The following is a 27,861-nucleotide window of genomic DNA, read 5'->3' as shown; positions in this document are numbered from 1 at the left end:
ATTATTTTTAGTTTTGAGTTTAACCTCTGTAACATGTTTGGATTCAACAATGAAACTACAAAAATTAGGACTGAACTGTTGTTTGTACTGATACACCTGTTTCGGTTAGGGGTATGATTATTTTTAACCCATATTCTTGTATCAGTACAAACCCTCATGTGGGCAGTTATTGGTAGAATGATAGTAGGTGAGCTGCACCACTTCAGCTGTGTCAGTACAGTCAAAACTTGTCTATACACAAGCCGTTAGTGGTGGCCTTGTACTCAGATTCTGCATTCTAAAGAAATAGAATCTTTCAATTGGATGACACAGTGCAAGGAGCAATTTAAGAGCACAGACAGAATTTATTTTTTTCTTATAGGCTCAAAAGAGATGAGAGTTGAGATCTGATTTGTGTGTGTTTGAAGTTCTCAAGAGATTTGCACTGTGATGCAGCTAGCCAAGGTCAATACAATAACCCCACCTGGCTTTGATCTCACCTAGCTCCACCATGGTAAAAACTCCAGAGCCTTGTCTCTATTAGGATTTGAGAGAGAGATAACTAATGTGCCTTAGCTCTCTTTCTATTAAAAAAACCACTTTTTTTGGCAGTGAAGATATAGGCAAAAACCTTTTTAGCTGTTTCCTCGCACTGTGCTCTGAAGCAGCTCTCTGTCCTACTAATGGTCCAGGGACATCTACATTGAACACATCACCGGCCACCGACAGTACCAGGAAGCATGAGCCGGAGTGACATCATTCTTCGACTACGAGAAAGGGACCAAGAGACTTTCTCCATTGGATCATATGAAATGGAACCATAAACTCCCTGAATATTAAATCTCACCAAATGAAGATCAATCCATCCTCATCATCATAGCCACTCATTATACTCCACACCCAAACGTAGCCATTATAAACTTCATACCCTCATATCTCAATGTCTGTACTTTGACCCATCAATCTTTTACTTCCAATCGGGGATATTGCAGATTATGTATTCCTTATGCCATTTGATCTTAAACCGAACTTCGCACCCCTCAATAATCTGTTATTCCCTGATAACCAGAAATTTCTATGCTTAAACTCTGTACTATTCACTTTTTTTAAAACATCATTTTAATAAAAATTTTAAATCTGTTAAAATGGAGCCACCTCTGCCATGGAACGAAGATCCATCTTGGCAGGGAATGCGTAGGTAAAAACCTGTAAAACTTGTTTATACTTTACGTTACATACCTGTACTTTATGCATTAAGTGCCTATTCTGCAGTACTGAAATCAACGGGAAAACTGCAGTCGAATTAAATAGGTCTTAAATGCTCAATTCTGAAAATGCTCAATTCCACGTAAGTCAAGTAGCGGGGTGGACACTCAGTGCCTTCAGTGTATAACATCTTTCATAATGATTTATTAACAGTGGAATGAACGGTATTGGTTTTGTGCTATGTAGTCTTCACCGGTTTGGGATCTTCATATCTGAATGACCACGTCTCTCTCCAGGCTGGAATCAACGGTGCCCTCTTTTTTAAATATCAGGGAGAGCTAGTCAGACAGCACTCAACATGAGAAATCAGCTCATCACCTTGACTGCAGCCAGTCTGGCCGTGTTGGCCTTCATAAGGAAGTGAAAGATCCCCCCTTGTTAATATTTAACAGACAAGTAAATGACAGCTCTTCTGCGCTTTATCCTCCCTTGGGTTCACTACCTCCTGGGAGAGATGCAGGAGGCTCTTTAACCCAGGGAGAAAACAGGAGGGAAACGGGGCAAGTTTTGTGCCTTATGGAATCACACGAGGGGCACGCACATAAGAACAGACAACCTGAAACTGGGCCCAGGAGAAACACCAGCCCCTGCCCCCAAATCCTGAGTGTGTGTGGGGGCGGGGGTCCCCTTATCTGCCCCCCACTGAGCGCAAGGGCTGACTCCCCTCCCCCATCCTGTGTGTGGGGGGGTCTCATTATCTCCCCCCCTCCACTGAGCGCAAGGGCTGAGTCCCCTCCCCCATCCTGTGTGTGGGGGGGTCTCATTATCTCCCCCCCTCCACTCAGAGCAGGGGCTGAGTCCCCTCCCCCTGTCCTGGGGGGGGTCTCATTATCTCCCCCCCTCCACTCAGAGCAGGGGCTGAGTCCCCTCCCCCTGTCCTGGGGGGGTCATTCCCTTTACCCCGCAGCCAGCAGCGGCTGGGACCCCTCCCCCCGCCGTGTAGGGGGGTGTCTCCCCGCCCCCGCCCGGGCTGTGACGCGCTGTGGCAGGGGAGGGGCCCTGCCCTGGGCTGCGATGGCGCCAGAGCCCCGCCGCGCGCGCGGGAACGAGCCCGGACGCTCCCCACTCACCTCCGCTCCGTCCCGGCCGCGATGGATGCGCGCGGCACGTTCAGGCACCGGCTGGGGCCCCGAGCGCCGACTCATCGACCTGCCGGGGCGGCTCGTCAGAGAGCCCCTCCCCCCGCCCCCCGCATGGGGAGCTTAGCCCCGCCCACACCCCCTGGGCGCGCGGCCTTTCCCCTCACAGCCTCGCGGGGGGGGGACCCTGCATAGCTCCTCCCCCCACACCCCCTCTCCAGCTTCATACACGCTGGGAGGGGTAGGGACACTTCCCACAGGGCCCCCACCTGCAGCCGCTTCCCTCTCACAGGGGGAGCCCAACCCCCCCCCCCAGCCAGTTCCTTCCTCCCCCACCCCCACTCATGTCCCTGGTGGGGGGGGCAGGCAGTGATTCCCCCCGCCCCACGCCTGAGCTGCAGCCCAGCTGCCCAGGCACTGGCAGGGCAGGCGCCCTCGCCCCGCTGGCCCTCGGAGAGCCCCTGCCCACAGGGGGATCCTGGCCCCCAGTTTAAAAAGGAGCTTCCAGCCTTGGCTGCTGTGGAGAGAATATAGGCAAATAACAGGAATGGAGATTCAAGATTAGAAAGGCAAAGGCACAAAACGAGCTCAAACTAGCTATGGGAATAAAGGGAAACAAGAAGACTTTTTAGCAATACATTAGAAGCAAGAGGAAGACCAAGGACAGGGTAGGCCCACTGCTCAGTGAGGAGGGAGAAACAGTAACAGGAAACTTGGAAATGGCAGAGATGCTTAATGACTTCTTTGTTTCGGTCTTCACTGAGAAGTCTGAAGGAATGTCTAATATAGTGAATGCTTACGGGAAGAGGGTAGGTTTAGAAGAGAAAATAAAACAAGAGCAAGTAAAAATATCACTTAGAAAAGTTAGATGCCTGCAAGTCACCAGGGCCTGATGAAATGCATCCTAGAATACTCAAGGAGTTAATAGAGGAGGTATCTGAGCCTCTAGCTATTGTCTTTGGGAAATTGTGGGAGACGGGGGAGATTCCAGAAGACTGGAAGGGGGCAAATATAGTGCCCATCTATAAAAAGGGAAATAAAAACAACCCAGGAAACTACAGACCAGTTAGTTTAACTTCTGTGCCAGGGAAGATAATGGAGCAGATAATTAAAGAAATCATCTGCAAACACTTGGAAGGTGGTAAGGTGATAGGGAATAGCCAGCATGGATTTGTAAAGAACAAATCGTGTCAAACTAATCTGATAGCGTTCTTTGATAGGATAACGAGCCTTGTGGATAAGGGAGAAGCGGTGGATGTGATATACCTAGACTTTAGTAAGGCATTTGATACGGTCTCACATGATATTCTTATAGATAAACTAGGAAAGTACAATTTAGATGGGGCTACTATAAGTTGGGTGCATAACTGGCTGGATAACCGTACTCAGAGAGTAGTTATTAATGGCTCCCAATCCTGCTGGAAAGGTATAACAAGTGGGGTTCCGCAGGGGTCTGTTTTGGGACCGTCTCTGTTCAATATCTTCATCAACAATTTAGATGTTGGCATAGAAAGTACGCTTATTAAGTTTGCGGACGATACCAAACTGGGAGGGATTGCAACTGCCTTGGAGGACAGGGTCAAAATTCAAAACAATCTGGACAAATTGGAGAAATGGTCTGAGGTAAACAGGATGAAGTTCAATAAAGATAAATGCAAAGTGCTCCACTTAGGAAGGAACAATCAGTTTCACACATACAGAATAGGAGGAGACTGTCTAGGAAGGAGTATGGCAGAAAGAGATCTAGGGGTCATAGTGGACCACAAGCTTAATATGAGTCAACAGTGTGATACTGTTGCAAAAAAAGCAAATGTGATTCTGGGTTGCATTAACAGGTGTGTTGTAAACAAGACACGAGAAGTCATTCTTCCGCTTTACTCTGCGCTGGTTAGGCCTCAACTGGAGTATTGTGTCCAGTTCTGGGCACCGCATTTCAAGAAAGATGTGGAGAAACTGGAGAGGGTCCAGAGAAGAGCAACGAGAATGATTAAAGGTCTTGAGAACATGACCTATGAAGGAAGGCTGAAGGAATTGGGTTTGTTTAGTTTGGAAAAGAGAAGACTGAGAGGGGACATGATAGCAGTTTTCAGGTATCTAAAAGGGTGTCATCAGGAGGAGGGAGAAAACTTGTTCACCTTAGCCTCCAATGATAGAACAAGAAGCAATGGGCTTAAACTGCAGCAAGGGAGATTTAGGTTGGACATTAGGAAAAAGTTCCTAACTGTCAGGGTAGTTAAACACTGGAATAGATTGCCTAGGGAAGTTGTGGAATCTCCATCTCTGGAGATATTTAAGAGTAGGTTAGATAAATGTCTATTAGGGATGGTCTAGACAGTATTTGGTCCTGCCATGAGGGCAGGGGACTGGACTCGATGACCTCTCGAGGTCCCTTCCAGTCCTAGAGTCTATGAGTCTATGAAACATATTTTTTTAAAGTTGGAGAAATTTCATAACCATGTCTCTTGTTATGGAGATCACACAAAGTAAATTACTGTTCCCTTTTTCTAAAAGCAATGAACATTGTTATGAACACACTAAACTGCTCTGATTAATTTAAAAGAATGTCTTTGTTTCAGTGAGTTAAATATGTAGTAATCTGGAATGCTGGCTTAAGATTTGAGTACATTTAAAATATAAATTCAACTTAGAAATACTGATGAAGAAAATGTAAAACAGAGAAGAGCTGCATCATGTATTCCATTATATGTAATGTTGTATTCAGCAGGACAGCTGACTCACCCTTACTATGAAGTTTTTGCAAATAAATCTCTGACAAACTTCAGGGCGTATCAAAAAACCTGTGACTGACATTTTTTATTCCCAAATTTTAGTGCTTTTAATTAGGTACTTTCTTCATGTCCATTCTGCATGAGGGAGAGTGCATGGAAGTCTCTGCGGGGAACTGTGACTCTCCACCACCATGAGGCAGGCTGGGCATCTCATTATCCTTTGCTGTCAAGTCCCTCCTCCCCCTCCCCCACCAGGCTGTGAGCTTGGGCTGCCATCCGGCATAGGGGCACCAGTTTAATAATACTGCCTAGGGCCCCATAAATCCTAAGGACGGCCCTTCCTGGCTCCCAGGGGAGGCTGTGATGCCAGACGCCAGCAAGAGCCCAAGCTGGACTGTGTTTAAAATCACAGAGCTCTCAGGGTTTTTGAACCCTTGGTGCCCACCAGGTTGCTGTGAGTGGGTCCAGCTGCACCGATGTCATAGGAGGCCCCCACTGCAATACGCTCCCTGTCACCCAGGCCATGGCCGTTCTCCTGTGGCATGCAGAGAGGACCCTCAGTCACAAAGCCGAGGCCTGGGGCTGGCCCATGCGCAGATGTCACTACAGTCCCTTCTCCACTGCCTGGTGGAAATAAACTTGTTCCACATTGCAGCACAAGCCGGCCCCGATCCTGCAATCAGTTCCACAGGGCTGGTCCCAGGGCCATCCCTAGCATTTACAAGTCCTACACAGCCCCAGGCTTCCCCCCCACCAGAGTCTGGGAGACAGGAGCAAGGGGGGCACTTTTGGAGGTCCCACAGACCCAGAGTGGCCTGGAGGATTAGTGGGGGGCTGGGAGCAGCCCACTCCACTTCTCTCACCCCAGCCCAGCCGTGTCACTCAGGGGAGGGGGCTTGGGGAAAGGGATCCCCCCCACACACACACACACCGGCAGCGGCAGGAAGCGGAGCAGCCTGGCCCCAGCCAGCTCTACTCCGCCAGCTCCCAGGTGCTGCGCTCTGCTTCCCGCCGCCAGTGAGTCTGGGGGGGAACCTTTCCCTAACCCCTCCTCCCCCAGCAACACAGCCGGGGCAAGGAAAGTGGAGCAGGTTGGGGCCGCATTGCTCCGCTTCCCACCGCCAGTCAGTTTGGGGTCGCTGGAGGAAGAGGTGGAATGGAGATGGAGCAGGGGGGAAGAGTAAGAGGTGAGGTGGAGGGAGTTGTCTGCCCCTCACCCCCCGGGATGGCCCTGCCCCTTGCAGTGGGCACAGGCCGGGGGATAGGGCTGGTTTCCGGGGCTGGTGCTGCTGGATATGCAGCCTAGGGCACCATGAAATTTGGGGAAATTTGGTGCCTCAAATTTCATGGTGCCCTGCAGAGCTGCACATGCTGCGTATGCCTAAGGACGGCCCTGGCTGGGCCCTTTGGAAGGGTCTGCTTGAGTGGATTAAATTGCAGGATTAGGATACTAAATTGTACCACTGCTTGTAACAATAGTGTTGGGGGGTGCAGGGCTCCAGGTAACTGGCAATATGGCGTGGGGTCAGAAGTTTACATTCTCAGGTCTACGACTGCCTTTCGAGCTAAACAATATGTTCCTTTAAAGTTAGCATGAGTACATGTAATCATTTATCATTTTCTTGTGTTCTTTTGTTTATGGTATAAGATGTAATCGATCAAAGGGGGGGTCAGTAGTATGGGTTAAGGATATAGTTAATTAAAAGATCCGGTAGTTAATGAATTGTAAATGATAAATTGTAGCACCTGTGAACATCTTTGTAAACAAGTAAGGTATATCAGACATGGCAACGAATAGTGCCATGATCTGAGATCGTATATCTCCTGGCACCTTATTTGACTCAAATAAAGATACTTGCTTCTCCATTCCAGTGTGGTCATTGGGGATACACACACCAGGCAAACGAACCCCAACTGTTGCCCCCCCTGCAACAATAGTGTACATATATTTCTTAGTATCAGAAACATTTGCAGTAGAACTTCAGAGTTACGAACACCAGAGTTACGAATGGATCGGTCAACCACACACCTTGTCTGGAAACAGAAGTATGCAAGCAGGCAGCAGCAGAGACCCAAAAGAAACAAAAACACACCACATAGAGTACAGTAGTGTGTTAAAAATAAAACTACTAAAAAAGGGAAAGCTTAAAAAAAATTGACAAGATAAGAGAACCCTTTATGTGCTTGTTTCATTTAAATTAAGATGGCTAAAAGCAGTGTTTTTCTTTTGCATAGTAAAGTTTCAAAGCTGTATTAAGTCATGTTCAGTTGTAAACTTTTGAAAGAACAACCATAACGTTTTGTTCAGAGTTATGAACAACCTCATTCCAGAGGTATCCGTAACACTGAGGTGTTATTGCATCTCTCTGCCTCTGTGACTCAGGATAACAGAAACTGCATTAAAGATCTCATGGAGGTAGAGGCTGGAACCAGGGGGCTGTTCATAATAATTTTGGATACCTTGTACTAGATTCACATTGCTAGTAAGCCAGAAAAATGTACAGAATGAATAATACCCCAGATAGCTGTCAATTTACAAGTTGGATAACTAGCTGGTAGAATACAGCTCCAAACACAGGGGGACATACTCAACATAGAAACTGCTTGGATTTTAAGGGTATGTCTACACTGCAATAAAAGAGCTGTGGAGCAGCCAAAGCTGGCCCAAGTCAGCTGACTGGGTCTCAGGCTGTGGTGCTAAAAAATTGCAGCGCAGATGCTCTAGCCCAGGGGTGGGCAAAATTTTGGCTTGAGAGCCACACTGGGGTGGAGAAATTGCTTGCAGGCCCATGAACGTAGGACTGGGGCACAGGGTTGGGGTGCAGGTGGGGGCTCAGGGCAAGAGATTGGGGCACAGGAGGGTTGCAGGATGTACGAGGGGGCTCAGGGAACGGGCTTGGGGTACAGGGAGGGGCTCAGGGCAGGGGGCTGAGTTCAGGGAGGGGGTTGGGGTGCAGGAGGGGTGCAGAGGGATCAGGGCAGGGGGTTGGGGTGCAAGAGGAGTGCACAGTGTGGGAGGGGACTCAAGGTAGGGGTGTATGAGGGGTGTGGAGTGCAGGAGGGGGCTCAGGGCAGGGGCTTGGGGTGCAGGAGGGGTTCAGGGTATGGCAGGGGGCTCAGGGCAGGTGGTTGGTGTGCAGGAAGGGGTGCAGCAGGGGGCTCAGGGCAGAGAGTTGGGATGAGGGGTGCAGGAAGGGTTTGGGGTGTGGGCTCCAGCCTAGTGCCGCTTACCTGGAGTGGCTCTGGGGTAGCAGCGGCACACACCGAGGCCAGGGCAGACTCCTTGCCTGCCTGCCCGCCCTGGCTCCGGCCCCACACTGTTCCGCGAAGCGGCTGGCACCACTTCCCTGCAGCCCCTGGGGGGTAGGGGGGCAGAGGGCTCCGCGCGCCTGTGGGTACCTCCCCTGAAACTCCCATTGGCTGAAGTTCCCCGTTCCTGGCCAATGGGAGCTTCGAGAGCAGCGCATGGAGCCCTGTGCCCCCTGTCCCCTAGGGGCCGCAGAGATGTGGTGCTGGCTGCTTCCCAGAACAGCGCGGGCCCCATGGCACCATAGGGGTGGCAAATCTGCAGGCCAGATCCAAAGTCCTGAGGGGCTGGATCTGACCTGCATGCTCTAGCCCAAGCCTGAATGTCCACTAGGGTTGCCAACTTTCTACTCACTCCGCTCCACCCATCACTCGCTCTCCCCACCCTCACTCAGTCAGTCAGGGGGCTGGAGGGGGTGAGGGCTGGGAGTATGGGCTCCAGGATGAGGACAGAAATGAGGGGTTCAGGTTGTGGGAGGGGGCTCTGGGCTGGGGCAGGGGGTTCTGGTAGGGGGTTAGCATGAGGGGGCTCAAACTAGGGGTGTAGGCTCTGGGGTGGGGCTGGGGATTAGGTGTTTACGGTGCAGGGGGTGCTCCGGGCTGGGATCGAAGGGTTTGGAGGGTGGGGAGGGGCAGCGTGTGGAGCCCCCTGGCTACCCCTCCACGTAGGAGCTGCCGAGGGACATGCCAGCTGCTTCCCGGGAGCCGCATGGTGCAGAGGCTAGCAGGCAGCCTGCCAGTCCTGCTGCGCAGCGCAACGGTCTGGTCAGCCAACGGTCTGGTCAGTGGTGCGGACTGGAGCCGTCAGGATACCTTTTCGACCAGGTATTCTGGTAGAAAACCGGATACTTGGTCACCTTAATGTCCACACTGCAATTTTTAACCCTGCAGCCCAAGCTCCTTGAGCCCAAGTCAATTGATCCAGGGTTGGCCTTGGGGCCACAGGTTTTTTTATTGCGCTGTAGACATACCATGGAGGAGGAGAGGGAGGCTGACATATAAATTGGGAGGCTGCCCTAAACATAAGGCACAGCATGAAAGAAGGTCCCAGAATTAGGAGTGGGTGAAGGAGCTATAGGCAGCCTGGAGAGAAGCTTGAGCTGAGCATCTTTTGATTAAGGCATTGGACTGGAACTCAAGAAATCTGGGTTCAATTTCTGGTTCTGCCACAAACTTCTGCATAACTTTGGGCACCAATTTAGGAATGCACTTAAGCATGTTCAAATGTAATTGACTTAAAAGGGACTCAGCTACCCAATCAAGAAAACTGCAGAATAAGGTGGCTAATCTCACTGTGCCTCAATTACTCATTTGTAAAATGGAGATAATACTTCCTGCAGCTGTCTTGTCTTCTTGGGTTATAAACTAGGTGGGGCAGGGACTGTCTCTTCTGTGTTTGTAGAGTTCCTAGCAAAATGTGGTCTTGGTTTGAGTCTTGAGGCATGAATTGTAATAAAAACAATGATAATCAATGTCCTCCAAATTCGGCTTTAGGGACAACACTCATGAAAATCTTTCTGTGGCTGTGTGGCATGTATAAAAAATGTGTGGTTGGCTAGGATTAGTATTTATGATTATGAATCTTCCTTTGATGGATCACATATTGGCCTTTACCAAAGCTTGGCTACTGCACTCAATAGGTGAGCTGAGAGTCTGCTTTGGTAGGGCAAATTATCTGGTCCTAAAGAAATATCAACCCAGTCTAGCATGTGGGCATCAGGTACTTGCATTCTGGGGTATTTTCTCAAGCGAAATTGCATTGATGAACACACATCAATATAGCAAGTGGGGAGGCTCTGTGCCCCTCCACTTTTGTCTCTTTCCATCACAAGCATATTAGCACTAATTTCTGCTCCTGCTGCTTCATGTGTCCAGAAAAGGGTAGATGCGTGTGTAAAGGGAGAGCATGTGGACTGGAGCATTCTCATCTTTTCTTTGGAGGAAAGTGCATACCTTTTCTCAAAAAAACCCAACAACAATGAGGAGTCCTTGGATATGTCTGCACTACGGGATTATTCCAATTTTACATGAACCGGTTTTGTAAAACAGATTGTATAAAGTCGAGCGCACGTGGCCACACTAAGCACATTAATTCAGTGGTGTGCGTCCACATCCCAAGGCTAGCGTCGATTTCTGGAGCGTTGCACTGTGGGTAGCTATTCCATAGCTATCCCATAGTTCCCGCAGTCTCCCACGCCCATTGGAATTCTGGGTTGAGATCCCAATGCATGATGGTGCAAAAACAGTGTCACGAGTGATTCTGAGTAAATGTCGTCACTCATTCCTTCCTCCGTGAAAGCAACGGCAGACAATCATTTTGTGCCCTTTTTCCCTGGATTGCCCTGGCAGATGCCATAGCATGGCAACCATGGAGCCCGTTTTGCCTTTTGTCACTGTCACTGTATGTGTACTGGATGCTGCTGACAGAGGCGGTACTGCAGCGCTACACAGCAGCATTCATTTGCCTTTGCAAGGTACAGAGACGGTTACCATCCATATTGCATCGTTTGCCATTGTAAATTGGCGATGAGATGATGGTTATCAGTCGTTTTGTACCATCTGCTGCTGTCATGGGTGCTCCTGGCTGGCCTCGCCGAGGTCGGCCGGGGGCGCATGGACAAAAATGGGAATGACTCCCCGGGTCATTCCCTTCTTTATGTTTTGTCTAAATATAGAGTCAGTCCTGCCTAGAATATGGGGCAAGTGTACTAGAGAACCAGAGAGCACAGCCGCTCCATGTCAGAGCCCCAGAGATCCCGCAGAAATGATGAGCTGTGTGCCATTCTAGGGGGTGCCCCTGCAACAACCCCTACCCATTGCTTCCCTCCTCCCCCAACCCTCCTGGGTTACCATGGCAGTGTCCCCTCCATTTGTGTGATGAAGTAATAAAGAATGCAGGAATAAGAAACACTGACTTGTTAGTGAAATAAAATGAGGGGGAGGCAGCCTCCAGCTGCTATGATAGTCCAGGCAGGAGATTAAAGGATGGCGGGGGAAAGGAGCGCAGCCTCCCGCTGCTATGATAGTCCAGGCAGTAGAGAATCTTTTCTTTAGACATGAAAGGGGCAGGGCTGATGGAGTTCAGCCTCCAGTTGCTATGATGAAGACGGTTACCAGTCGTTCTGTACCATCTGCTGGGAATGACCGGGAGTCATTCACGTTTTTACCCAGGCGCCCCCAGCCAACCTCACCAAGGCCAGCCAGGAGCACTCACAGGCTGATGACGAAGACGGATATCAGTCATATTGCACCATCTGCCTCCGGGAAGGTGATGCTGGTGTTCAGCGCTGCAGCACCCCGTCTACCAGCAGCATGCAGTAGACATAGGGTGATATTGAAAAAAGGCGAGAAACGTTTTTTTCCCTTTTCTTTTTTTTGGGGGGAAGTGTGTAAATTGATGACATATACTCTGAAAACACCCGGGAAAATGTTTTTGACCCTTCAGGCATTGGGAGCTCAGCCAAGAATCAAATGCTTTTCGGAGACTGTGGGGACTGTGGGATAGCTGGAGTCCTCAATACCCCCTCCCTCCCTCCATGAGCGTCTATTTGATTCTTTGGCTTTCCGTTACACTTGTCACGCAGCACTGTGCTGAGTCCCTGCTGTGGCCTCTGTCTATCATAGCCTGGAGATTTTTTCAAATGCTTTGGCATTTCGTTTTCTGGAACAGAGCTCTGATAGAACAGATTTGTCTCCCCATACAGCGATCAGATCCAGTATCTCCCGTACGGTCCATGCTGGAGCTCTTTTTGGATTTGGGACTGCATCGCCACCCGTGCTGATCAGAGCTCCACGCTGGGCAAACAGGAAATGAAATTCAAAAGTTCGTGGGGCTTTTCCTGTCTACCTGGCCAGTGCATCCGAGTTCAGATTGCTTTCCAGAGCAGTCACAATGGTGTACTGCGGGATACCGCCCGGAGGCCAATACCGTCGATTTGCGGCCACACTTACGCTAATCCAACGTGGCAATACCGATTTCAGCGCTACTCCTCTCGTTGGGAAGGAGTACAGAAATCGGTTTAAAGAGCCCTTTATATTGATATAAAGGGCCTTCTTGTGTGGACGGGTGCAGGGTTAAATCGGTTTAACGCTGCTAAATTCGGTTTAAATGTGTAATGTAGACCAGGCCCTTGTGGCACCTTAGAGACTAACACATTTATTTGAGCATAAGCTTTTGAGGGCTATAACCCAATTCATCAGCTGCATGGAGTGGAAGATACAGTAGGCAGGTATAAATACACCGCACATGAAAAGATGGGAGTTGCCTTACGGGGGGGCATCAGTGCTAACAAGGCCAATTCAATCATGGTAGATGTGGCCCATGTTGACAAGAAGGTGTGAGTATCAACAGAGGGAAAATGATGTTTTGTAGTGACTAACACGGCTATTACTCTGAACCCTACCCTTTCTAAGGTGCACTTTTTAGCAGTTGTGAACATAAAGGCTTTAACAGGGCAAATATAAAAGTGTTTATTTAGTTACAATCTTTATCTACTGGAAGGGGAGTTTTGCCTGAGTCAATCTTGGATAACGACTACAGGGTTTGTCTTCAGGAAGATTCCAGTGTCTCACTTCACTGAGTTTTGTGGAAAGCAAAAGAATGTTGCATGAATTACAGTAAGTCCCCAAAATGGGCTGTGCTGCAACAGTGAGTCATGGTCTCTCAAAGCACCAGTGACATACATAATTGCAGTAGGCCCTCTTCTCAGATTACCAGTACAACCATGAGATTGTAACTTGAAATGCTGATCGGAGGTAGAAGCTGCAGCTGGGAGGGACCCTGGACTGAATTCCTGGCAGACTTAAGCTGTTTTCATAATTTTCTGCACATCAGTGAATATTTATGTATATTGTGCACATTATTTAAAACTCTTTGCATGTTTAAAAATGTCACTATAGATTAGTGCACTGTGTCCTTTGCACATTTCTTTGGTCCCTGATATGATTTCTTTAATAGTACCTGAAAATGCATTAACTGGAATGAAAAGTCTGAATGATTTTTCAGAGTTAATTAGCCTTTTTTTTAAAGATATATTCTGAACGTTTCTCATGCCTGCACAAGAAATGCAAATTTTGATTTAAAGTGTGTTAGGGATTAACGATCCTTTATGCATAGCACCCTGCGTGGATATAACATTTGTATCTGCATCCAATCCGCCTGCCGCAAAAACGGTCCGTGGATATCTGCGGTCTTGCAGGGCTTTATTCATGCAGAATCCTTAGCCTTTTACCTGACTGTCTTCAGAGGTATTATACTATAATGATGTTTTCAACAGACCACAGTTTAATCTGTACTAAAACAGAAAAAAGAAAGAATCCTATATAGATGAACACTTGCCCTCTTGCTTCGCCACCCTCCCCGCCTTATCAGATATGTGGACCGAGGCATCCTCTCCTACTCAAAGACTGAGGGAGCTCTCGTCACATCTCTGGAGCATTTGAGAGCAGGCCCCTGCTTACCCCACTATTACCACTGAAGATAGGGCAGTAGCAGAGGCAACACTCTCTACCCTGCCCTGCTTCAGCATGCCTTGCTCACTCCAAATCTGTAATGGTCTCTGTGACGTTGCCCCCCTGTGCCCATGCAGAGCCCAACTGACTGCAGTGGGGCCATCACAGGGCTCCCTGACGGACTGGGGCCTCAGGGATGACATAGGACAGTTGGACTTTTCCTCCCCCCTCTTGTACCTATGCAAAGCTGTAGGAACTCTTGCAGCCTCAGTGCGAGGTTGTGGGAAGAGGGACAGATTCTGGACAAGGAATAGGAGAGTGCAGGAGGTGGGGATCTTATTTACACAACACTTCTCTCCAGTTCTTGATTTGCATCCCCCAGTCGCTCAGAGGGGTTTGGGAATTACAAAGTAGGCAATCCTCTCTTTAATTTACTGCAGGTCCAATATCCATGACCTGTACTGCAGCAGAAAGTATCAAGAGCCCATAATACATGAGAGAGAGAATCAAGAGGTTTACCAAGGTAGTCTGAAAATAATACAGTTGGCACGTGGCAGAGCCAACACAACTACAGTATTTTTGCATCATTCAATAAGTTTAACATCCTAAAACACTGTCATGTTCCTGATAAAAGGCACCGGAGAGTGCTCCTGTCATCTAATGCTGGCTTTCCTAGCCACATTTTTTTTTTCAGTGAATACTCTCTCTCTCTCTCTCTCTCTCTCTCTGACCTAGTTAATACAAGCCACAGCAGAAAATGACATGAAAAGCATTGTAATCAACCTGCTTGTATCATGATCTGTGGAACTGGGGTCAAGAGGGCCAGTGTTCCCTGGAGGGACTGTTATTGGCAGGACACCAGTGGAACAGGGAACCTGGGGAATTAGGCTGGCAGCAACTCAGGCACATGGACAGGCAGTTCACAGGTGGGCCGGCCACCTATCCAGGTTGTCCTGGGATCATCCTGTTTGAGGTAGCCATCCTGGGACCTCTGAATGGCTGCTCTGTACACATGGCCAGCTGTCCAGTTTTAGGAGCTCAGGATTATCCCAGATGTCCCATTGGTTTGTATCTCAGAGGTGGCAAATCACATCACAGGGCATAATAAAGTTACACTTGTTCTACTTAACCTTCATTCAGCTATCCTCTTTGTGAATGAAACACTGCTGGCTCCTTACTGGGTACCTCCCCCAGGCAACATCCAGCTAGCAGAGGGCTCCATAATTGCTCCTGTCTGGGAAAGGGAAGTTAGGGGGATTTGGCACCAGAGGGAGTGGCAGCAGCAGTGACAATGCCAGGCAGTTTAGGAGCTGGGACTGAAGGTCTGAGAACCAATCTGGGATGCAGCCCTTTGCTGGCAAGGGGACCCCTGGTAGCTGCAGCTGGTGGATAACCTAGTAGCCTAAAAATAGAGAGCTCTGTGAATGGCCCCAAATGAGGCTACAGATGTGGGATAAAAGGACTGGATTCTGTCCAGGGAAGCTGCAGACTGATGCATGATTGCCTGCAGGGCAAGGGGTGGCCTGGATTGAGCATCCCTAGCACTGGGCTGGCAGACCCGCACCTTCATCTGACTGCACTGGAGTGCTCTTAGGGCTGGGCTGGGGCCTGTTATGGGTTGATCATTTTTTGTTGGTAACCCAAAGCAGTAGTGCCTGGGGAAGGTGCAGTATTTATGTCCAGCAGTCCTAGAAAAGCCTCCTTTGTTAAACATGGGCTTCTGGGAAGTGAGTATGGGCACCCACTGAGGGCCAGGGCTTGAAAGGCCTAGCGGTTGGAGTACCTACAATGGCATGTGCCTCATAGGATTGCCATCCCTCTAGGATTGTCGTGGAATCTCCAGGAATTATAGATTAATATGTAACTAAAGATTACATCATGTGATGAAACCTTCAGGATTACGTCCCAACAAAATAGACAGCTCTAGTGCCTCAGAGCTCATGCTGCACTCAGCATGCTACCAAACATCTAGGGGGGTAGCACAACTGAACCGCACTAGGGTCTGTTACAGTATTACCAGTGTAATAGTCACTAATTCATGGCTATGGAGACCATTGTACTAGCCAAATACAATATTACAAAAGTGGTTTTAACATATATTTCATTTACGCTATGGGGCTCTGCAGCTGCGTTTCTTTGCATGGGAGTTTTGCCTGAGTAAAGAGCATAGGACTAGCCAGTTGTCAGCATGTACTGCATCTAAGATGGAGCTACTTCATGTTCCCTTGTATAACTGTCTCTTCATTTGCATTAAGTGTATTTATACTGAAACTGCGAAGTAACTAAACGGGATGTGAAAATTCATGTCAAGATTTTTAAAAGCAACTAGCAATGTTTGGCTGCCTCATCTATGCTGTGCCCAACTTAAATCACCTTCACAGGGGCCTGAACTTTAAAGGATAGTTGCTCAGCACTAAGAATCAGGCCCCTGCAAAGTATCTAAAGTTGGGCGGCCAAATCACTAGTCACTTTTGAAAGTCTTATCCCTAGGGTACAGTCACTGTGAATTACCTCTGTAATGAATGTACTATGTGTGAATTTACTACAACAGTACCAAGCAACAAGTACTACTTGTTATAAGCACGAAAGAAAAATATTAGAGCAAGCACATGCAATGGAGTGGAAGGGGGGGAAGTGATCATCTTGTAATACATTTTTCTGTTTTTTTCCTAGTTAAAGCTGCCTGGTAAACAGTGAGCAATTGTTTATGACAAAGGAACTATCCATATCTGAACAGAGCAATGGATCTGTCACATCCAGTATCCCCCCTCTGGTAGTAGATTATATGTGAAGCTTCAGAGGAAAGGGAAGGGAAGGATAAAGCAAGTCCATTTGTGCCTTACTGCACCACGTAGAAAGGAGATGTTGGGGTTATTCCTTCTTACCCTCAGTGTAGAATCGATCCTGTAACTCCTTGTACAGGGTTGTATTCCAGTACAAGGAAGGCATGGGCACAAGTGAAGTTAAGCACTAGGCGTATTCTGTGCTAACAGGAGGAAAGTCTAGACTAGCGCTGTGGGAAAAAGAGTTTTTGGTTCAGGACAATCCAGAACCAAAACGTTTCCTTTGATCAAAAATTAAAAAATATATTAGTAGGGAATCTTGTTTCAATTTGAGCATTTATGTATTTTTAGTTTTTTAAAATAAAATAAAAAAATTTCAAAATGAAAAGTTGCTTCCAACTGAAGAATTTAAGTGTTTTGTTTTAGGAATGTTGAAACAAAAACATTGACCTCCCCCTCCAAGATATTATCATTTTTTAAACCAAAACAATATGCCAACATCATCATGAATTCACAAAACATTTTAGTCAACCTGAACCTTCATTTTCCACTGAAAAAAGTTTTGCCCTTTTTTCTAGTCTATAGCCCTTGTGTGCTCCTTCCCTTACTCACAAGAGCATAAACAGTAGTGAAAGTCTCAGGGTGTATCAAAGTCCCAGATAGAAGAGAGAGTCTGGATTCCATTTAAAGAATTCAAACATTAACTCATAAATCACACCAGTTCCTTTAGAATCTGGCCATGATGTTTTTTAAAATCAGATGTTTTGGGAATTTTATTTAAATAGTGTGTTCTTATTGTTTGATCAATCACAAATATAATTTTTAAATTGAGTCACGCATCAAACATTCAGAAGTACAATCCAAGGAAGGCAGGTGTGTTTACTGACTCTGTAGAGTGACATCTTGATTTGGATGAAAGGAAAAAGTAACCCCCATTGTGGGGGTTAACATGGATGGAAGAGTGAGTTAGGGACCTGATCCAGCGTCCATTGAAGCCAATAGGCTCCCACTGTGCTTTGGATCAGGCCCGTAATCACAGAAGTGTAGGACTAGATGGGACCTCAAAAGGTCATCTAGTCCAGTCCCCCCACACTCAAGGCATGTAGGTCTGAAGCCCTAGGCTCATTTGGTTACAAGTTAAGATGGATATAATGGTCTTATCTTGTTCTGTCCTCATTTGTGCATGTCAAAAACCCACCTGGACAGAACTGGCAATCTGCTCAAGAGGTGCTGTAGAGCCGAACTGCCAGTGTGTTGCACTTACTGAGATGAATTAGCACTGAGGATGTACAGCACCTGCCTGCACTCTGCCTCACACACACCAGTATCCTTAGAGCCTCAATTTTCATTAGCTTGAATAAACTTGGTAAACATAGGGGTCAAAATCCACAACCCTGGCTCAGTCCTAAATAGTACAGCTAACGTAAGCCTGACTAATAAACCAGGGTATACTCCTACAAGGACGTCACCCTGCAGTTGACTTACTGAAACTTCTGCTTATTTACATTGTTCAAACTATGATTTATGCAGCATAGCAAATAAACATACGCAAAATAAATCTTTAGTTGCAGCCACACAGGAAGGAACGGAGCTACTTGTCCTTACTCAAAGCATGTATGCAGTGGACAAAAGCCAAATAAGAGCTCTATTCCGATACAACTCAATTCTGAAAAGCTGACATGATTACATCCTAAAACATTGCCCAAAATCCATAATGTAGCCTGGACTCTGGCACTAAGATTGCCCCTGCCCCTGCCCCTGCCCCTCCACCCCCCCAAAAAAATGAACAGAAAAACAAAACAAGACCTTGTCCATACAGTAGGGTGGGATAATCACTTTTACCAAATTCCAAACATCAGACCTCAGTATCTATCAGCGAAGAGAATTATTATTGGTATTGTGGCAGTTTAGGATGTTATTCTTATTCAACAAAGCGCTTAAGCATATGCTTACGTCCATCTCTATTCAGCAAAGCATTAAAATTAAGCATGTGCTTCGCTGAACAGAGATAGATGTAAGCATATATTTGTGTGTTTTCCTGAATCGAGGCTTCTAGTACCCTAATTGGGTTCATAGCCCCATTGTGCTAGGGGCTGTACACACAGAGAGACAGTCCACACCTTCAAAAGATTACAATCTAAATGCACAAGAAAGACAAAAGGTGGAGGGAAGAGATGATGTGAAGTGATTTGTCCCAGATCACCAGGCAGAAGAGCTGGGAATAGAATTCCCGTCTCTAAAGTTCCAGTCTAGCATGTATCTACATCGTCTCTCTAAGCAAATTAATCTGGTTACTGCAATGGAGCGGGTGGGAACATGCGTACTAAGGTGAGGGACGGGGGTAGGTGGAAGATGAGTGCTAGGAGTTGGGGTGCAGGAAGCAGGCTATGCAGGTGAGGGGGTGGTGGGCGGAACTGGAGCATACTTAATATTGGCTTTCACCTCATGGCAGTGGCTATCATCAACCCTTGTTTTTTCAGATGACTTTTGTGTGACTATGGACCTGAGCAAATTGCTGCATTTGTGTACAGATCAGATCCAAGCAGGGGATTCGTCCCAGCTCTATTTTTGAGCTCAGAAGTAGGGTTTGACGTTACTCCTGTAAACAGGTGATTAATTCCACTTCTTGCTGAACTGGTTGTCTCTTGCAGGAGTGCTTCAGCCAATACTGAACAGGTTGGAATCTTGTCAGTTTAAAAAAAAAAAAGTGGGTTACAGGGCGTGGCTGTATGTAAGGGTCAGTCACACAACAGGGGAAACTGACAGTGCGGGAAAATCAGTGAAACTAATGGTACAGAGTGCTGTCAAATGTGGAAAGAGAACTGAAAAACAGAAATATTTTTCTTTCAGTTGCTGTCATCTTGAACACTACATTACATCATACATGCTGCCTCTCAAAATGAACGACATTATATGTTTAAAGAGCTCTGCTGCCCACCCTGAAGTCTGACACCAGGGTCCTTGGACTTGGGTTAAAAAAAACAGCACGTCAAAAATGGAGATAGAAGTGTGATTATTTTTTAAAAAGCATCAAGACTGCAGTCAATGGGCCTAATCTTCCATCCATTGGTGCCACTGATTTCAGATGGAGCAGGATGTATGGAATTCCTTCCCCAGATTCTACGGGAACTTGGGGAAAGGCTGCAGGACTTTTTAAAAACAAATTAACTCAAAAACATATTAAAAACACTACCATATGCTTTATAAAGAGCTACTTGTATCCTAAGACCTTGATCTCGCAAAAACTTAAGCACGTGAGTAGCTTTATGGATGTGATAGTTCCATTGAGTTCAAAGTTTTTCCCTCACATACAAGGAACACTAAAAAGAAAAGGTTATTTCCAATGTGAATTAATAAGAAGCAATTCAATTTCATTGCTTTTGTTCTGTGCTTGCAGAGCACCCATGTAATGTCCGTGATTGCGGCTCTTGAGCTGGGCCTAATAAATAATATCCTTTTTGTTGTATCCCATTCCCTACCCTGTACCTGTTTATTTGGACCCCAATCCAGCAAACCACTAAAGCACGTGTGTACTCCCACTGAAGTTCAGTTTTTACAAATAGAAGGTCAAGAATCTTTTTTTTCCAAAAATTAAATCTTATTTTGTGTTGAAAAGAATAGGAACGCTATAAGCCATCACAGACCTTAAATCCACATTAGAGCTTTTTTCTGTGGAATGGTACTTATCTTCTCTGGTGCTAGTGACCTTGCTGTTATCTTTTGAGCATGCTGCCAGCCACGCAGGAATCTAGGTCCAACAGCAACATAAAGCACGAAGCAAGAGTAATACATTTCTCAAGATCAACAAAACAACAGAGGCTGGTGATGCTTCTGGCGGGAAATACTCTATGTTAAATAAAGTAGGCTCTGAGGATAGATATTACTGCACTGAGGGGGGAAGAACTGAAACTTATCGTCTACTGATAGTTCTTCATGATTTTTTTCAGTTTAAATTGTCAAGTAATCATGAAAGATAAATTATCTTGCTGATCATACAAGCTGACAATAAGAAATGCAGCATCACACTGTCTCTTGCTGCCCTATTTTATGCTTCACATTTTTAATCCAGATCCAAGGACCCTGGTGAACTGTAGCTCAGTTCTGAGAGGTAATGTGATCTAGTGGATGGAGCACTGGGCTGGAACTCAGGAGACCTGTGTTCTATTTGTCACTCTGCCACTGGCCTGCCAGGTGACCTTGGGCAAGTCACTTCCCCGCTCAGTGCCTCAGTTTCCCCTCCTACCATTTGTCTGTTGTGTCTACTTACACCACATAAATTCTTCAGGGCAGGGACTGTTTCTCACAATGGTGAAATCCTGGTTCCACTTGAGTCAATAGGACTTTGGCCATTGCCTTCAATAGGATCAGGACTTCTCTGTTTGTGCAGAAGCTGGCACAGTGGATGTGGGGCCTCTTGACACTCTCATATACAAATAGTAATAATAATAATTTAGCAGACATCAGAGAGATCAGTCAGTAGCAGATCTGACCAGTAAGAAATCAGTTTTAAAGGCAACTTCCCCCCACCCCCACTGAACATTTTAAAACCAATGCTGGTTATTATATAGTCACTGTGGATAGAGCGGGATTAGGAGTCTATTTGGTTATATTAATTTCGTAAAAGTTATGGAGTATTCATTTTCTTTCCCCAGTTCAGTAACTATATTGCCAGTCCTAAGCTGGATATAGGATTTTCTCCAAACATACTGATTAACAAAACAGTGCAATACATGCGTGCCTCTCTTTAATTTGCATGAAAGACACCCGGCTTTTTTAAAGGGCTGTGCACAAAAGCATAAAGATCTTCATTACGCCCATATGTCTCTTTTGCGTCTGAGACCCCGGATTTTCTTAGGCAGCCTAAAATGGTTGCAAAGAGTAGGACACTCTGCATGTTTCTAATGGGTGGCTGGGCACAGTGGGAGGCACCCCCTGCACGGTGCAGAGAGCTCTAGGAGACATTGTGTCTCTTTCTGAGTGCAACATGGAACTCCCTGTGGGGCAGGCTGGCTTCAGATTGCTCCTAACAAGGGCCAGGAATTCACTGCTACAATCTGGCCGGTAGGGTATAATCCAGCTCTGACTGAAATCAGTGGGAGTCTCTCCATTGAAGTCCATGGAAGCTGGATTGGGTCCTTAATGCACTGTTAGGGTAGGATGTGTTTTATCCCCTGTCTGAACAAGGTCATGATAATAAACCAGTGTTTATTATTGCAGAACATCATTTATGAAGGAAGCCAATTTCATTTCACTTTCAAATCCTTAACAGCGTTGCTAGAGCACGCTGGTCGTGCTTAAATTGTAATGAAAGAGGTGCCAAGGTTTAAGCAATTAGGTGCCAGAGTTTAAACAAGTTTTTTCATTTGTAACTGATGCAGCAAACCCAGAGGGGCCGGGGCTCTGAACTGCAAGGCCCAGAGGGGCCGGGCTCAGCCCTGGCACAGATTAAGCCCTATATGACAGATACCATGCCGAAGCCCTTTGCATCAAAACTGGTATCAAGTTAAACAGGCCTTTCTGTTTGTTTGTTTGTTTGTTTGTTTATAAAAGGAAGACTGGCTTTTGTTTAGATCTTAAATAGAATTATTGCAATGGCAGGTATTTAGCAGACACGCCCCCCCGACTTACTATGTGTCCTTCGATAAGCCCTGATCCTCCAGTGGGCTAGTGTTAATATAGGGGAAATCCACAGCTGTACAGGCTCTGATGTGGAAACCTGGGCCATAGACACATGGTTTGTTTATGTTAGAACACGTGTCATGTTTCAAGTGGTGGCTTTTGTTTCTCATGGAGGGTTGGGAGTTCCTGGGTCTCCTCCCTACCCCAGTCCTAAAATGCTAAGTATTTTTGTTGTCCTGCTTGGGAATGAAAAGGGATGGATCTAGCTCTCCTGAGGACCTAAGTATTGCTCCAAGCACTAGCCAGAGGCTGACATATAACACCTAAATCAAAGTAGCTGTCTTAGCCTAAATTCCCAATGCTATTGCCAGACACAATAGGAACTGAAAATGCTCTTAATGCAGTGGAACAGAGGCTAGGCTTGAACATTCAGATTCTGGGAGGACAGAGTGGCAGGTGTGGGCGTGAATGTCACTTCCCTGACCTCCCCGCACAGAGCCTGATTACTTAGGGTCAGATCCTCAGCTGGTGTAAATCGGTGTAGCTCCATGATGTCAAGGAAGCTATGCCAGTTTACACCCACTGAGGATCCGACCCATAGGCTCTACAGGGGTGGAGGGAATGTCACCCTCAATACGCTGAGAATGGGCACATCGGTGTCTGTTTCAGTACGACAGTACAGTTCACACCGTGGCACAGAGCAGTATCCGGGTATTACAGCAGCAGAGCCAGTGCTAGCATCTCCAATCCAGGGAAGGCACAGCAATGCCTCCTGGGGTCTCAAACAGCCGAAGACTTCTGCCCTCTGCTGTCTGGCTGTTTGCTCTCTCCTTCTCCCAGTCTCTTCATCTCAGCTTGACTTCACTCCTGCCTTTCTTACCTTCTTCTCCTCTGTCTCCTCACCCCACTTCCCTTCCCATTTAACTGATCTCCTCCTAACTAACCCCCCCTACCAAAAATTGTGGAATTAATATAGCTTACACTATTTGTCTATCCCTTCCCCACCCAGGCTGTCTGGTTGAATTTGATTGTAAACTTTCCAGGCAGGTACCATCTACTATTGTACAGCGCCTGGCACAATGGGGCTCCATTCTGCCTCAGGCACTGCCATAACAAACATAATTACTATCTATTATTATTAACACCATGCTTGGAATCTGAGTCTGCTACACTCCAAGTGCTACCAACAGAGCAGCGTAACTGAAATCTTTTCCACCCAAGGAGTACAGAGGCGGGGACGGGGCGCGGGGAATCATTTGATATGAAATAAACTGCCAGCTTTAGGAAGTTGCCAGATGTCCCAGCGTCTGGCTTTAGACTAAACAGATGGAAATAGATGCTGTATAACAAAGCTACTACTTTGCACAGTGCCTTTCTTCCAAGGATTTCGATGTGCTTTACAAACCAGTTACCTTGAACCTCACAGCAGCTAATCCCTGTCACCATATGACAAATGAAGAAACGGAGGCACAAGAAAGCTAAGTGACTTGTCCAAGGTGACACATGAAGTCTGATAGGAGCCAGTGACACATGAAGTCTGATAGGAGTTGGGGGGAGAGAATCCTGGACCTATGGAAGTCAATGGGAACCTCATTTAATTCAGCAGGGCTGGTATTTCATCCAGCTCTCAGGCCTGTGTTTTAAGCACAGGACCATTCTTCCTCCCCTAATATTTTCAGGCCCTAACAACATTTTCGTAAGATTTGCCTCCCTGAATGACAGATGACACAACAGCAACACTATGAATTTTTCGTGCTTGTGACTTCTTGTTGCAGCGTGGAAATGGCTTGTGACAAGAACAGGTGACTTTCCCAAGTCTCCTGCTTTCCGCAGATTATAATAAAACTCATTAAAAAACAAAACAAAACAAAACAAAACAAAACAAAACAAAACACAACAACCCGGCACAAAACAGCACAAAGCACAAGGCAGAGCGCTTCCCCTTTCTGCAGCCTGGGGATTAATTTACTCCAGTGACCGGTGTCAGATTTGCTCAGTTAAGAAAGCAAAGACACCAGGGTCATAAAGCAGCCATATAAGCAAGTCAAATTCCTGTGTTTTTTTTTAAAGCGATCTCCCTACTTTAGTATTTCTCTCTCTATATTCCTGGCCATTGCTCCTTTGTTTGGAAACAGATCTGCCTCACATGGCTGAGAAGAGGAAAGTAAGACAAAGCCCGCTCCATTCATGTCTTGCCATTGTGGCAGCAAACGGGGGAAGAATTAAACCCCCCCCCCAAACACCTTTATCCTTGTTCCGCCTCCATTGGAGCAATGCAAATACCAGCCCTTGATTCCCCGCATTGCAATAGCTGAGAAAGGCAGGATGCTCCACCGCCCATTCAAGCCAGAGCAGCCACGTTGAAAGCAGATGCTCAGTTATCCTGCCTCCCACCCCCCCTGCCTGCAGGCTCTCTCTGCTCCTGCGAGCTCTCACTTACATGCGGCCCTCCGACGCCCTGCTGCCTCCGAGGATGCACGTTGGAGCCCATCCTGACGAGCCTGGCTCGGTACCCCACGGCCCGACTCCGGAGCAGAACAGCTGGTTGCTCTCCGGCTTCAGCTGCCACCTGAATTCCATCCCGGCCCAGAAGCCCCGCCCCTCTGCCAGTCAGGCGGGGGCTCTGAGTCATTCACAGAGTCCTGCTCGGCCTGGGCTGGACAGCAGCTGAGTCTGTTCTTCCCCCTTCCAAGGCTGTGGGGAGGGGGGCGGGAACTGGATGATTTTACTTTTCCACTAAAATCATTGCAGCCTCTTCAGCTGCCTGGAGCCACCAAGGAGCAACTCGTGCCAGACTGCCCTTCCTGAGAGCTGGCTGGCTCAGAACGCCTGGTTTGTACATTCTCAGCACTGTCTGCCCCTTCCCGGCTAATGCTTTCTGCTGGGGCACGTTGAATCTTCAGCAGTTGTTACACATGCTTCTAATCTTCTAAAAACCTAGAGAAAACAATACTCTGCTGGGCATCAGGACACCAAAATAACACCTAGTTCTTATAGAGCACTTTTTATCCATAGAGCTCAAAGCACTTCACATTGTACCCATTTTACAGATGAGTAACTGAGGCCCAGGGAGGTGAAGTGACTCCCTCAACATAAGAATGGCCCTGCTGGGTCAGACCAGAGGTCCATCTAGCCCAGTAACCTGTCTTCTGACAGTGGCCAATTCCAGGTGCCCCAGAGGGAATGAACAGAACAGGTTTTCATCAAGTGATCAACGGTCACACAGTAGCTTACTAACAGAACCCAGGTTTCCGAAGTCCCAATCCAGTGCGCTATCCTCTAGGCAACAGTGCCTCCCTTTGAGGCAAGGCTGTCTCAGGAGAGGACAGTGAAATCTGAAACACCCCATTTTCAAAACTGGAGGATGTGTGTGTGTGTGGTTCTGCAGACAACACTCCATGTGGAGGTATATGATCACATTTGTGCATTCAGAGCCAGTAGCAGGGTGCGCCAATCAGGCAAATGCAGACACAGCAAAGGGACACCTAGATGTTTAACTAGCAGCTTGAATGCACAGCTACCCTGCGTGCACGCAGCTATAGGGTGACCATATTTCCCAAAGGGAAAAGGGGACACCGGGAAGGGCTAGCCGAAGGCTGCCCCATGGCTGGCCTGAGCCCCCCACCCTCCCTGCGAGGCTGGGGTTGCTGGAACTCTGCTTGCCCCCCACAAGAGGCTGTCACTGGAGCCGTGCCTCCCCTGCTTCAAGGGGCTGGCATCTCTGCTCGCCCCCTCCACACTGCACCCCACTTTTTTTTGACAAAAGTGAGCATTTGTCCCATTTGCTCTTGCCAACTGACCATGTCACATGACAAGACAATGCCCACTTTTGCCAAAAAAGCCAGGACAGCCGGGACAGAGCTTAAAAAAGGGACTGTCCAGGCCAAAACGGGACATGCGGTCACCCTAAGCTACAGCAACTGAGTGTGCAGCTGTGATCTTGCCTTGTGCAGCCATTCTCAATGAACGCAGAGACCAGCTCATTGGTCGAGGGGTGACAGGAAAAGCTGAAGGCGTTGTGAAGGGAAATCCAGGATGTTTTTGACCACATGCACCTGGGGGAAATGTTTATGAGACGTGCCCAGCATTGTTAGCAGTTCGGCTCCACCACTGTTTTCATACTGCTGATTACAGCTGCTCTCGACTGGGCACTGTGTTCAGAAGGATAGAGGCACCCTGGCTCCCAACTCCCATAGTAGCAGATAGGACTGTGAGATCATAACACATGGCGCTAGTCTTGCTTCCTCATTCCATCATTATAAGGAACTCAAATTGCTATTGATCAGGATGCTGAAGGGTACTTTTGGTATCACTGTCTGAGCTGTTTCCTCTTCCTAAGAGCCCTGAGATGCTGTATGTGGTCCAACGCTTCTGGAATGGGTGGATTGACAGGCATTTTGATAAATCTGGGCTCAGACCCCTTCCCAATCCCATGCCTTGCTATGGGCCATTTGTGCTACTCAGAGCTTTGTGCAAAGGACCAGGGTTTGGATCTGTGCACTGACAGGAGACCATCAGACAACAGTAATTATTGTTGTGGGCTCAAGAGAGCTTTGAACTGGCTGTTCTAGGGCCTTTTGAGCCAGTCCAAGTCTAATGGAATAGTTTGCTGGGGCTTTATTACTTCTGTTTTTGGGTTATTTTGATGACTATGAATCACATGAACTTTTTGTTCTGTGTTTGTACAGCACATAGAACAGGTCCATGATTACAGTTCCTTGACGTTACAATATCGGTCTTCTTCTTTCTTGCCACTGACCCAGTCAGCATCGGTGACTTTTACAGCCTTCTTCCAAAACTCATGCTCCTATGCCAGGCTGTTGTGCACATTGGATATCCAGTCCATGTACCGAGTCTTTGGTGTCCCCCTGCTCATCTTCTGCTGAGTCACTGAAAGAACCATCCTACTGACAGAACCCTCCGATCTCCACTGGATCTGCTCATACCAACATAACCTAACCTAACTCAGCTTGTCTTCAACTGGAGCAACCCCGGTCAGGCCCCTTACAACCCCTGTCATGGAACGTTCAACCATTTGACCAGGGATAGGCAACCTATGGCACGCATGCCGAAGGCAGCATGTGAGCTGATTTTCAGTGGCACTCTCCCTGCCCAGGTCCTGGCCACCGGTCCGGGGGGCTCTGCATTTTAATTTAATTTTAAAGGAGGCTTCTTAAACATTTCAAAAACCTTATTTACTTTACATACAACAATAGTTTAGTTATATATTATAGACTTATAGAAAGAGACCTTCTAAAAATGTTAAAATGTATTAGTGGCACATGAAACTTTAAATCAGAGTGAATAAATGAAGACTTGGCACACCACTTCTGAAAGGTTGCCGACCCCTTCATTTCACCAGCTCAATATCTTCATTGCCATAGTGCAGAGCACATCCATTTCGTTTCTTGTGGCAAATAAGAAATAACTTGTACTTATGTGAACTACATGTGTCCTTCCAGCTGTTATCTTGGCAAGCCCTTGTGGCGTAGGTTAATATATAGGAACTCACCTTCTCTCACTATGCACCTGAGTGAGAGTTGGGATCTTGATTATTTTTTAATCTTCTTCCTTTGAGGTATCACCAGGCCAGGCAGGATCCCAGATTTACTGGTCGAGTGATCTGCTCCAATGTCACAAACCCTGTTT

General features: G+C 47.1%; 1 protein-coding gene across 4 annotated transcripts in view; it reads right to left on the bottom strand.

Moving 5' to 3' along the window:
• Positions 1-24,774, bottom strand: part of GNE (glucosamine (UDP-N-acetyl)-2-epimerase/N-acetylmannosamine kinase) — an 82,678-nt gene extending 57,904 nt beyond the window's left edge. For 3 of the 4 annotated variants that reach the window (XR_004001069.1, XM_030567920.1, XM_030567921.1), the window contains exon 1: positions 2,316-2,410. Coding sequence is in view for 3 of the 4 variants with exons in the window: in XM_030567920.1 (XP_030423780.1) it covers positions 2,316-2,390 (75 nt within the window). In the remaining variant the exon portion in view is untranslated. Of the gene's footprint in view, positions 1-2,315; positions 2,411-24,652 lie in introns of those variants that run through there. The other variant, XM_030567922.1, reaches the window with a different exon arrangement.
• Positions 24,775-27,861: the final 3,087 nt, after the last annotated feature.

The sequence above is a fragment of the Gopherus evgoodei genome, chromosome 6, assembly GCF_007399415.2.
Source record: "Gopherus evgoodei ecotype Sinaloan lineage chromosome 6, rGopEvg1_v1.p, whole genome shotgun sequence".
Classification (NCBI taxonomy): domain Eukaryota; kingdom Metazoa; phylum Chordata; order Testudines; family Testudinidae; genus Gopherus; species Gopherus evgoodei.
This window is presented reverse-complemented; position numbering and strand designations above follow the sequence as displayed.